General features: G+C 41.5%; 2 protein-coding genes across 2 annotated transcripts in view; both read left to right on the forward strand.

The window, feature by feature from the left end:
- The window catches only part of qsox2 (quiescin Q6 sulfhydryl oxidase 2), a 32,034-nt gene extending 25,492 nt beyond the window's left edge, over positions 1 to 6,542 (forward strand). The window contains exons 6-12 of the mRNA XM_079816068.1: positions 581 to 726; positions 812 to 955; positions 1,569 to 1,698; positions 1,822 to 1,944; positions 3,054 to 3,204; positions 3,437 to 3,625; positions 4,653 to 6,542. Coding sequence (XP_079672194.1) covers positions 581 to 726; positions 812 to 955; positions 1,569 to 1,698; positions 1,822 to 1,944; positions 3,054 to 3,204; positions 3,437 to 3,625; positions 4,653 to 5,164 — 1,395 coding nt within the window. The 3' untranslated portion in view covers positions 5,165 to 6,542. The remainder of the gene's footprint in view (positions 1 to 580; positions 727 to 811; positions 956 to 1,568; positions 1,699 to 1,821; positions 1,945 to 3,053; positions 3,205 to 3,436; positions 3,626 to 4,652) is intronic.
- Positions 6,543 to 9,181: 2,639 nt separating this feature from the next.
- Positions 9,182 to 11,610, forward strand: nacc2l (NACC family member 2-like; the record flags this gene model as incomplete). Its single annotated transcript, XM_079814294.1, has 5 exons — positions 9,182 to 9,980; positions 10,068 to 10,244; positions 10,379 to 10,484; positions 10,714 to 10,811; positions 11,075 to 11,610. 5 exons carry the CDS (start codon positions 9,182 to 9,184, stop codon positions 11,608 to 11,610), a joined length of 1,716 nt encoding a protein of 571 aa, XP_079670420.1.
- Between the last annotated feature and the right edge of the window lie 238 nt (positions 11,611 to 11,848).

Consider the following 11,848-nt stretch of genomic DNA (forward strand, 5'->3'; position numbering starts at 1 on the left):
AACATTAAACTGACATTATATTTTTGAGGGTTTTTTTTTACCCAGAGGTCATATCAGCTTTCAGATATTGTTTTGGTCAAAGGGGGCTTTGGAGTCAAAAAGGTTAAGAACTACTGGCTTAAGCCCAAAGTATACTTCGTCCGCGCACTTTCCGTGTGACATAATTTTGTCATCAGGTGGTTACACACTGTCTGCATGCAGCACATTTTTTTTGTGTCCGTGCGGACAGTGCGCAAACAGAAACGCATGTGTGATTGACTTGAGTGCTTGAAAACAAAGTCCACTAGATAGTGCGCACATGCCAGACGCATCTTTCCATGCTCGCGGCCAAAGGAGTATACTTTGAAAGGCTTGTGTGCTCAACTGTTCACAAGACAGAGCGGAACATGGAAAATGAGGTATACTCAGGCCTTTAGACAATCTAAACTTCTTTTGTGTTCCATGGAAAAAGGAAAATAACATAGATTTCGAATGATGAGTGGGTGAGTAGATGATGATCTAAATGATCCCTTTAGGTATAATTAGTGATGTAGCTAGAATTGTAATGCTCTAATTTAATGTTTTATCTTTTTTTAACTAGGTAATTTTGGACCTAATGCCATATGAGGGTATAGCAGTGAAGAGAGCTCTGAGCTCAGACAAACTTCTAATGGAGAAACTAGGGATTAGTTCAGTTCCCTCAGCGTACCTCTTCCATCCCAACGGCACACACACTGTGATGAATGTGTACGTAAACGGCCTCTGCTATTTTTATCCACCAAATAGAAGCCCTGTATATGCGCAATTGATACATTTCTGTTTGTGTTAACAGTCAGAAGAGGCTACGCTTTTTCTTCTCCTCCTTCCTAAAACTCCTCCCTGGAGTCCACAGGAAACAGTCCACCTCGTCCCTTCAGCATCCTCAGCCAGGGAATAATGGGCAGGGAAACCAGGTGGAGTGGAAAGAGTTTAAAAAGTGAGTTTTATTATAATATATATACTACTGTTCAAATGTGTGGAGTCCGTATTATTTTTTTAAAGAAATGAATACTCTGCTCCTGCAAGAATGCATTCATTTGATCAAAAGTAACTTAATTAATGCTGTTGTTTTAAATGTTTTGTTCATCAGAGAAGCCTTAAAAATGTATCCACATAATGTGCACAAATATTTAAAGCAGCACACATCACTGATAATAGGAAATGTTTCTTGAGCACCAAATCAAATTAGATTGATTTCTGAAGGATCATGTGACAGTGAAGACTAGAGAAATGGCTGCTGAAAATTCAGCTTTGCCAGTATAAGAATACATTATTTTATAAAATATATTAAAACAAAAAAAATATTTTAAATTGTAATAATATTTCACAATATTACTGTTTTTACTGTATTTAAGTAAAGGCAGACTAGGTGAACCTAAGAGAAATCTTACCAACCCCAAACTTTTGAACAGTAGTCTATATTTTCAGTCAAATGTTTGGTACTCCAAATGTCTGAAGTTTAACAGTTGCGATGAATGCCTACAGGCTCTTTACTAGCTTTTGATTTAATTTTAAGTAAGACGAGTTCACCAGTATTAATGTTTGTTCAGGTCTAAGGTATACATGGCAGATCTGGAGTCTGGCTTACATTATCTACTGAGGGTTGAACTGGCCACCCACAAGACCTTAGAAGGAGAAGAACTAAAAACATTCAAGGACTTTGTAACCGTTGTCGCCAAGGTAGTGTTTTAACACAAACACAACTTTTTCTTTGCACTTGAGCTGTCTTCTCAAACTGAAATTGTTTTCATAAGAGCTTTGAAATTTTCAGAGTTGTATCTTACTTGGCCCCCTTGATTTTAGCTATTTCCAGGTCGCCAGTCTGTGGTGAAACTTCTTGAGACGTTGCTAGAATGGCTAGTCAGTTTACCTTTGGACAAGATCCCCTATGATGCTATTCTGGACCTAGTTAACAACAAAATGAGGGTAAGAGTGTCACCCGTTAAGCAACTTATTAATTAGCTGGGTTTCCATACAAACGTGAAGTGACTCTTTTCAAATTTTGAAAAAAGAAAAAACAAACAAATGCGAATTGTGTGTGTTTCCATCAAGTTGTTCGAGCGGATGACTAACCTAGGTATTGGTAACCTAGTCAATTTCTATTGGTAACCATCAGTAAATAAAACTCCCTCAGCTTAACCTTAACATGAAAAACGCTTCGTGTGGCTTAAGAAAGGGGTATTAAAAGACCAAACTCGGTAAACACCAAACTAATAAAAGCACACTACAGTATGTACAGAAAAACAGATGAGTCCAGATTATGAACGCAACACGTTTAATTACACATTAAGCATTTTCCTCCCATAGAAAACCAAGAAAATGCTTCTAATGAGGCTTAATGGACCAACAGTTAAAAAAAGACAAAATACGTTCTACATTATTAATGAAACACAGGCAGGTTTAGTGATTTGCAAAGACCAAATCTGCACTGTGTCATAAACGCAGAGGGAGAACTATTCCGACAAGCTCTCTCACCCTGGACACAAATTTGCATTCTTTAGTCATATTCTGGGCTCATCTGCTTTTCTGCACATAGTATGTTTTATTAGTATTTTGTTTTCTGGGTTTGGTCTTTTAATATATCTTTTTTAGTACATTCAGCCACTTTAAGCATTTTAGAATGTTTCCCCATAATGCGAAACAGACGATTTGTCACGTGGGTTTAATGTTAGCTGAAAAGCTACACACTACACACAAATTTGTCAGATTTGGAGAATCCATCCCCCATTATTCGCATTAACACAAGTCAAACACAACCTCAAGCGAACAGAAAAACCTTTTTTCAAATTAAGGGATTTTTTGTGTGAAATTCGGCGTTTCCATCACTCTGGCGTTTCTGATGCGATACTTCAAAATGCGCATAAAAACTGGGTGATGGAAACAGCTATTGTGAAACCACTGCTGCTCTTGCTATTAAAAGCTACCTCATAAAGTCTTTTAGTGTAAGTGTAAGTTTTTAGTATTTTTTGTGTATATGACAGGAACATTAATCAGTTTGTTGGTGGTTTTAAAGTGCTCTGTTGTATTATTCTCAGATCTCGGGCCTGTACCTGAGTGAGCAAGTGCAGTGGGTTGGATGCCAGGGTAGTAGTGTGGCACTAAGAGGATATCCCTGCTCCCTCTGGACTCTGTTTCACGTTTTGACTGTGCAAGCTGCCAACCGACCCGATGCTCTAGCCAACACTGGTATGAGCAGGGAAATCCCTTCCTCTTGAAACATGTTTGATATCTCATCAATTGTAATTATGATTGTAGATTAGTAAATTGAGACTACATTTTAAGTATGAATTTTGCTGTAATATAAGCATATATGTTGCTGTTTGGGCCTGTAGCAAGTAGAACAGTCATCTGGTAAACGTTTTCTATTAGTTCATGTTTCTTCATTGCTACAATTAATTTAAACCCACCTTCCTCTCAGGGCTTGAGGATGATCCCTTAGCTGTGCTTCAAACCATGCGTCGCTACATTGGGACCTTCTTTGGTTGCCAGGAGTGTGGGAAGCATTTTGAGGAGATGGCTCAGGAGTCTCTGAACCAGGTCAAGTCTGCTGATGAGGCAGTATTGTGGCTGTGGAGAAAGCACAACCAGGTTAATGCAAGACTGACAGGTAAGACAGAGAGGTATTTAAAGTAAAATGACTGCACAAATATGCATTTAGGTTCTTGCTCCATCTCATGGGTGTCAGTATACATTACTGATTAAAAGGGTTTTTCCCCCCAAGAAATAATTTTATTCAGAAAGGATGCATTAAATTGAACAAAAGTGTCTATAAAGACATAAGGTTTCAAAACGATTTCTGTATAAATAAATAGTTATTTTGATTTTTTACAAAATCAGAAAGGAAGGAAGGAAAAAGAGGAAAATGGGTTGGATTAAAAAAGGACAATATGGAGAACAATTAAACAGGGCAAGAAAGAAGAATTGAGAAAAGGACAGGTGGAAAGAAAGGAAGGGAAAGAGACCAGAAAGGGGAAAGAAAGTAATACAGGAAAAAAGGGGAAAAGGAAGGGGAATACAGAATGAAATCAGGACTAGATGGAAAAGAACAGGAAGAAAGAAGCAATGGAAGAAAATTAACAATAATCAAATTAGGACTGAAAGGAAAAAGAACAGAAAGTAAGGAAGGAAAAAAGACATGAAGAGAGAAAGCACAACGGAAAGCAAGAAAAAGAGGAATGACATGAAGAAAGGGAGAAAAGGCAAAGGTGATGGACAGGAGGGAAGAAAGAGGGAAACAGAAAGGAGAGAAAAGTGACAAAGGAAGAAAGGAGAAAAGACAGGAAGCAAGAAAGGGAAAAGAAGAAAGACAAAAAAAACTCAAAGAAAGAAATAAGTACTGGGATGAATGAATGAAAAGGGGAAAGGAAGAATTAATTAAATTAGGGCTGGATGGGGGGGTGGGGTGAAAAAGGAAAACCGGAAGGAAGGGAAGAAAAGAGAATAGACAGGAAGAAAGAAAGGGAAAGGGGAGAAAAGATAAAAGACAGGGAGAAAGAAAAGGAAAAAAAGAAAAAGGACCGATTACATGAAGAAAGTACCAGAAGGGAGGAATAAAAGGGAGAAAGGGAAAGGAAAGAAAGAATGACGCATGTTACCACACGTCACCCTCATAGTTGATTGCACTCTTTATGCAGGCTCAATGAGCGAGGACCCCATGTTTCCTAAGACTCAGTGGCCTACTCCTGATCTCTGTCCCACATGTCACGAGGAGCAAGAAGGCCTTCATGTCTGGAATGATCAGATGGTGCTCACTTTCCTCAAACAACACTACAGTGCTTCCAACATCTCCCCAAAATACTCCAGCAGCAGCCAACCAGAGCCAGGCCCTCCGGCTCTTGACAAACCCAAAGCCATAACCAAACCTAAAAGCAACCATCACCTCAACCAGAACCTCAAACCATCTCCTGAGAATGTTCCTAAACATCAGAAAAGGACTGGCACCAATGGTGCGGAAGAGAAGCACACTGGTGTCCAGATTGAAGCCAGACCAGGGATGACATTCCTGGGTCTGGGATTCTCCAGCGTGGACATGAGTCTTTGCGTGCTGCTCTACGCCGTCTCCTGCGTCTTTCTCATGTTCATGTTCTTCTTCTTCCGCTTTCGATCAAAGAGATTGAAAGCCAGAAACTACCGCCCTTACGTATAGTGGCGGCATATTGAGATGGAAAACTGACTAAGGTGCCAAGTGTTGAAGGAGACTTTTAATTTATTTGATTTTTTTTTTTATTATTATTATATTTGGGGGGGGGTTTGTTGTTGTTGTTGTTGTTGTTGATGTTTTTATGAAATATTTTGTTATGAAGAACTTGTCTAATGACCGATGAAAGCTCCGCTTAGGCCTAGTTGTGTAAACAAGCACCTGTTAGTGAGTATTTCTCAACCCTAAACAAACAGAGAGGACGATTTAACACGAGAAACTATTTTATTACAGTACAAGTAACAACCTAGGTCAAAGTATATTTTTATGGAATATTCTACATTTATTTATAGAGATTTTTATTGAAATAATATATCCTAAGTTAGTTTCTCATAGGGTATATATTGCTCTCTATGAAAGTCACTCTGTCCCCATATATCTATTTGATGGTCCAAAAAACACTTGAGAAACTTGATTTATTCTGTCACTCAAGGTCGCTAGCTGAGAAGCCAGTGAAACGTAACACTGCCTGTCAATGACCAGTGGAAAAACCCTCATGGTCCATTGAAATCTGTTATATAGGCTGCTTGAACTCTGTTTTTTTAAGTCTGCATGTGAAGTCACAAGAAGAGCTACAGTGGCACATTATTATTATTATTATTGACTTAAAAAGGTGGCTTTTTAAAAAATATAAATGCATTTATCTTTTTAAATATGGTTGAAAAGCTTCACAAATGGTTTATTGGTGCAACTCTGCAGCAAGTGATTTATAATCTCCATTGAAAACTTGAAAACTGGAACTTACTGTTTTTTTTATTTTTTTTAAATGGTCCAATTCTCTGTAACAATTAATGCATTATGATGTAGAGCTCCTATAATATGTTGAACCCTAAGGAAAAAGATTAATAAAATGTACTCATAGGATTCTTGATCACAGACCATTCATTGTTCAATGTGTATATCACTACAGCAGTATTTTGATTCAAAGTTAAGAATTAAAAAGTGTTGATATTGTGAACTTTTTCAGTATTTCAGGTTTATCAGCATTTGGTTTGTGGACTGATTTGAAGTAATGTGATCAATCTGTTGAAGCACTGTTAATGAAGACCTGAGGCTAAATATTTATGAAGCATATTTTTAATAAAATGCTTCTGTGTTGTGACCATATGTGCACATGGCCTTCTAAGCTGCTCCAAATGAACGGCTGTTAATTAAGTTGCGTTTTATTTTTATTATTATTTCCACTACTTTAAAAATTATATTTTTATGTAAAGCCTAGTTGTTCTGTATATGTAGTTTGTCCTTGCATTTTTTTATAAAGAATACTGTAAGATGTCTTTCAAATAAAAATGTATAATTCCTGAGTTCATACAAACATTGCAACACAAACTTTACGCATTTGATGTTTTTAGCCATCAATATTTTAAATAGCACCACTGCCCGGCCAAAACAAAAGTTGCTATTTGGATTTAAATAGGCAAATGCTTGAGTGTCTTTGATTGGATAATTATTGCAGTGATTATTATGTTCTATGTTTGGCAACAGTTCGTCTAAACCTAATTGATGGAGTGTGTTGCTTTTCATTTCTTAAAGGAAGACACATCATGACCATATTCCAGGATGACAATGTCAAGATTCAAGTTGGGACACATGAATTGGCACCTCTGAGTCCAGACCTTAAATTCATTGATAGTCTTTAGGATGTGCCGGGGTAGACTTTACAGAGTACTTGACTCTTGCATTGTCAATACAAGATCAATACAACATTTATGTACATCAAGAGGTGCATCACTTTTTGGTCAAGATATTTTATTGATAATGCAAGAGTCCAGCACTCTGTAAAGTCTACCCCACCAAAGACTTTCAATGAATTTAAGGTCTGGACTCGGAGGTGCCAATTCATGTATGGAAATGATTCTTCATACTCCCTGTCAACCATTCTTTCACAATAGAATATGGCCATTCTTCCTTCAAGAAACGAACAGCTACACACTCCATCAATTAGGGTTAGAAGACCTGTTGCCAAACACAACATGCTAGAAACATAATAATCACTGTGATAATGATCCAATCATAGACTCTTAAGTATTTGTATTTAAGTATTTCAAACTTTTTTGGTGTCGGGCAGTTACATGGGGTGTAAATGTTTCATTCTGAGAGTAATTCTTACTCGTTTATCAGGAGAACAGTTGAATGTACTATTCTGAGAACACAGTGTAACTGCAGCTTAAAGTCTAAGCACATTGAGAGGTCATTTAAGTTTTCTATTGCTGTAATTCTGCGTCTGCCCTCTAGTAGGCAGTACGGAGTCTCCCTTTCCCCACCAGCTCAAACTGCAGTCTGTTCTCCCCAGGGACATCATACATGTGACCATACTAACGCTGTCTATTACTAGAGCTCCAGCTGTCAACTTAACAGATGTCTGCACTGGCACTCTTGTTTCCAAATGTAAAACATCTTACTATGTTAATCTCTTCAGACTGGAAGAGGACATTTTCCTCAATGGCTGGAAACAAAGTTTGAGGGCAGTTTCTTCAAGAGACAGCTTAATGTGTCACATTTTGCTTTTCTCTGCGTTCGAAAAGACCAGACAGACAGCTAGTTTTGCAGCATTAGCAGGGCGTGTGTCTGCCACACTTTATTGATTTATTATAATTTTTTGCTGTTGATATTAGACAGAAGACTGGAACACGGCAGTTTATCTCTGATAGCGCTGACTCACGCCGTAGCCCGTCGGCGTCTCAGCATTAAAAGCCAGCAAGTCAGAGACGGAAGCACAGCGCCTTCTTCCCCACTTTGCTGAGAGACGCTGCTTTACTGCCCCACTGCTCTGTACTCAACTCTTACTCGCACAATACAGTCTTTCAGACTTCCATCTGTCTATGTGCCACCTTAAAATGCTTCTCTGTTTGATGCACTGATCTGACATTCAGGGCAGCTTTGATGCTGAGTCTATCTCTTTTCTTTCTCTTATCGGTTGAGTATCTGTCTGATGCCGTGTTGGCACATCTGATTGGGTATGCAGACTCTGTACTGAGCATGCCAGCCTGTGACAGGGACTGCAATGCAGAGCTGCTCTCCTGGCACACACCATTTGTCTGCCCTTAATGTAAATAATCCTGAACACGGAGCCGTTCATGGCAGAGACGGCTTCTGATGGATTATGTGTCTGCACACGTTCGGGTTGGTGCATGCGGGGTAAACGCTCCCATTCTTGTCTTTTCTTCGTGTGGTGATGCTCAAATAAAAGTGAGCCATTGCTCTCTCTCTCTCCCTCTCATTCTGTCTTGCCTGTCTTTTGTCTCCATCGCACATGAACACGTTTACTCTCTGCAGGGCAGTTATCCGCATCAGGCTCTCTCTCTTTCTCTGTCTCTTGCTCGATCTCTCTCTCTCACTCTGTGTCCTTAAATGACTTTCCTCCAGTCTCACTCCCTCCCCCTCTCTCCCTAGTCTCTGTGTCTGTGCCTATAGCCTCTCTCCCCCTTTCTGTGACATACAGTAGATGGTGCATCGATTGCACACAGACGCTTGCTTTCCCTCTCGCTGATTCAGTCCTGTGCGAGGAGGAAGAGGACGGATTGAGACGTATCTCGCTGCTTCTCAAGCTACATTTCCTCATGCTGAGCTGCTGTGAGGAGCCAGCCCGCATTCTCTCTCTCTCATCTCGGAAGATTCTGCTATAGAGGTCAGGTAGTGGCGGGGTGGAGAGGGAGGGTGGGCGGGTGGGTTTGTGGGTCACTTTTCAGCTTCTTTTGAATACTCCAGGCAAGCTTATGCTGACTTGCCAAACATGGAGACTCTAGTAATGTTGGGGTGAAGAGAGCTGTTTACCAAGGGAGTTGCTGTGCAGCATTTCTGTCGCATTTTTCTGCTGTGTCTGCACCAGATAAACATTGTGTGACTTTTGAATCTAGTAATTTTCTGTTTGTTACCTCATCAAGCTGGTCCACCTTCATTTTGACTTTCCTCTGTCTTAGATGTCTGGTGAGAACATCCTGTCCTTTCCAGAGATCTGAAACGGGCATGATGTCTCAACTCTTGCACATGGAGATTCCAAACTTCGGCAGCACTGTTCTGGACAGCCTTAACGAACAGCGGCTGCTGGGCCAGCACTGCGATGTGGCCATCATGGTCAACGGACAGGCCTTCAAGGCCCATCGCGCCGTTTTAGCAGCCAGCAGCCTCTACTTCCGTGATCTGTTCAGCGGTAGTGCCCAGACACTCTTTGAGCTGCCCTCATCTGTGGCCCCATCCTGCTTCCAGCAGATTCTGTCATTCTGCTACACAGGCCGGATGACGGTGAGTGCCAGCGATCAGCTGATGGTCATGTACACCGCAGGCTACCTTCAGATCCAGAACATCGTGGAGCGGGGAATGGACCTCATGTTCAAGGCCAGCGCTCCGTACTGCGACTCACAGTCGTCTGCCACAGACGATCCCCCTAGCCCAAACAACAACAACTCCTCCTTGTTGCTAGGCGACCAGCCCACAACTGTCTGCAAGATCAAGGAAGAGAAGTTAGAGACCCCGGTGTGTGCTCAGAATGGGGAGCTAAAGCACTCGGAGGAGGACAGGGGACCTAGGGGCAGATCTTTCAGGAATGGGACTCTTTTCTACACCAGTGGAGGTGTAAACGGGATCATACCCGTGATGCATGCCTACGAGCACTCGACCCGAGACCATGCCAGCCCCGGTGCCTCTAGCCTCCCGACCACAGACAGCCCAACTTCACACCAAAATGAGGAGGAGGACTTTGAAGACGACTCATACGAAAGCCTGACAAGCGGAAAGATCTTTGGGGGCTCGACTGGGATCTATAGCAGTAAATATCTTTTGATGGACTTCACTTTTGCTCCATTGCAGCTCAAGGTTCATCCCTGTGAGTGTGATCTTTTGTGTCTCTTCCCAGTGCAAGAGAAGATGGAGGTGTCCTCCCTGCCTCTGTCCTTGGAGAACCGTTTCTGTGTGCTGTTGGGAGGAGACAGAGAGGCTCTGCCCGCCGGACTCATCAGCCAGATCGGCTACCGTTGCCATCCTGCTCTCTACACAGAGGGCGACCCTGGAGAGAGACTGGAGCTGATTGGAGGTGAGGCCTGAATAATACCAGCCTGTCTGAAACTCCATGTCCATCTGAATTATTTATCAGTTCAGACTGAGTCATTTGATTCAGTGATTCAGAGCTAAGGTCTCCTTGTTTCTCTGTTGTTGGTGTTGTGGAAGGATCTGGTGTCTTCATGACTCGTGGGCAGCTGATGAACTGTCACCTCTGTGCTGGGGTCAAGCACAAAGTCCTGCTGAGACGCCTTCTAGCTGCTTTTTTTGACAGGTCTAAAACATTACAAATGTGTAACAAGTGTGTATGTGTGTCTGTAGAATGTCTGAAATACTAAGAGCTTAGATCTGCAGTAAAAAATAACCAAGCAGAGATGGAATCGAGGTCCTCATATTCAAATGTTTCAGTATATTGTGTTTGATAACTGTAGGGACCGCATGGTGTTTTGGAAATATTTTGTGTGTGTGCCCTCCAGTGGTTGACTATGGTATTTTGACTGCAGGAATACACTGGCTGACAGCTGTGGGACTGGAATACGTTCCTCTAACTGTGATCCGAATCGCAAACCACTGGACAGCCGCATACTCAACACAGTGAAACGTGAGTGACCCTTTGCTATGATGTTAAAGCAAACAAAACTGACCATATTTAGTATGTTACTGGTCTTAGTGTGCATGATTCCATTTGTATTTCAACAATATTTCCTCGCCTCCAATCTTTACTTTTCATGAACCAAACAGTTACACTGTACAAACTTTTCTCCTGTTTCATTTGGAAATGTCACAATATGGAATTGGAATAGGCTTAATGCTGACTTGAAGCATTCATTTTCCTGTTTCTTTCCCTCTCCATTTGGTCATTAGTGTATTGTCAGAACTTTGCCCCTAACTTCAAAGAAAGCGAGATGAATGTGATCGCCGCAGACATGTGCACCAATGCCCGGAGAGTTCGCAAGCGCTGGCTCCCCAAGATTAAGTCCATGCTTCCAGAGGCGATCGAGGTGTACAGGGGGACTGCGGTCCTCAGCCAGGTGGAAGGAGCCACCCATCCAGGCGGTGGCTTTCCCTTTGAGTCAGAGTTCAAACACCTGGCAGCATCAAATCTGACTCTGGAGCAGCACCTCTATGGAGACTGCAGAGAGACATTGAGGAATGGCTCTCACTTCAATATGGAAGAGAGGTCCCAAAAAGGTGAAGCAGCCAAGCCCGAGCCAGGCCGGGCCAAAGAGTCTGACAACCCACAAGAAGTTGAAAGGCTTCCGGAGAGTCCAGAGAGAGCGGCCAGTGTGCTCGCTCTCAACCCAGCCAGCAAGAAAGGGGAAAAAGAGCGGGCATCCAGCAGCCCCAAATCACAGAAAGAGGAACAGAACAGACAGAGACCACTCAAAGAGGATCAGTGACTTCCTCTACTTCATACTACTATTAAAAACTGGTCTGCAGCTTCTCATACCAAAAAGGATCACTATCAATGAAGGCAAATCTACCATGCCATTGAACATTTCATTAAAGCTGCATGATCATGGAAACTGGACATATACAATTTTTTCCAGGATAGATTGAAGAACGTCTGCATTAAATACAGTTGTGCTCACAAATTTCCCTTCCCCTTAGAGAGTCTACAAAATGTTTTTCAATTTA

Source organism: Gobio gobio, assembly GCF_949357685.1.
Source record: "Gobio gobio genome assembly, chromosome: 4".
Lineage (NCBI taxonomy): Eukaryota > Metazoa > Chordata > Actinopteri > Cypriniformes > Gobionidae > Gobio > Gobio gobio.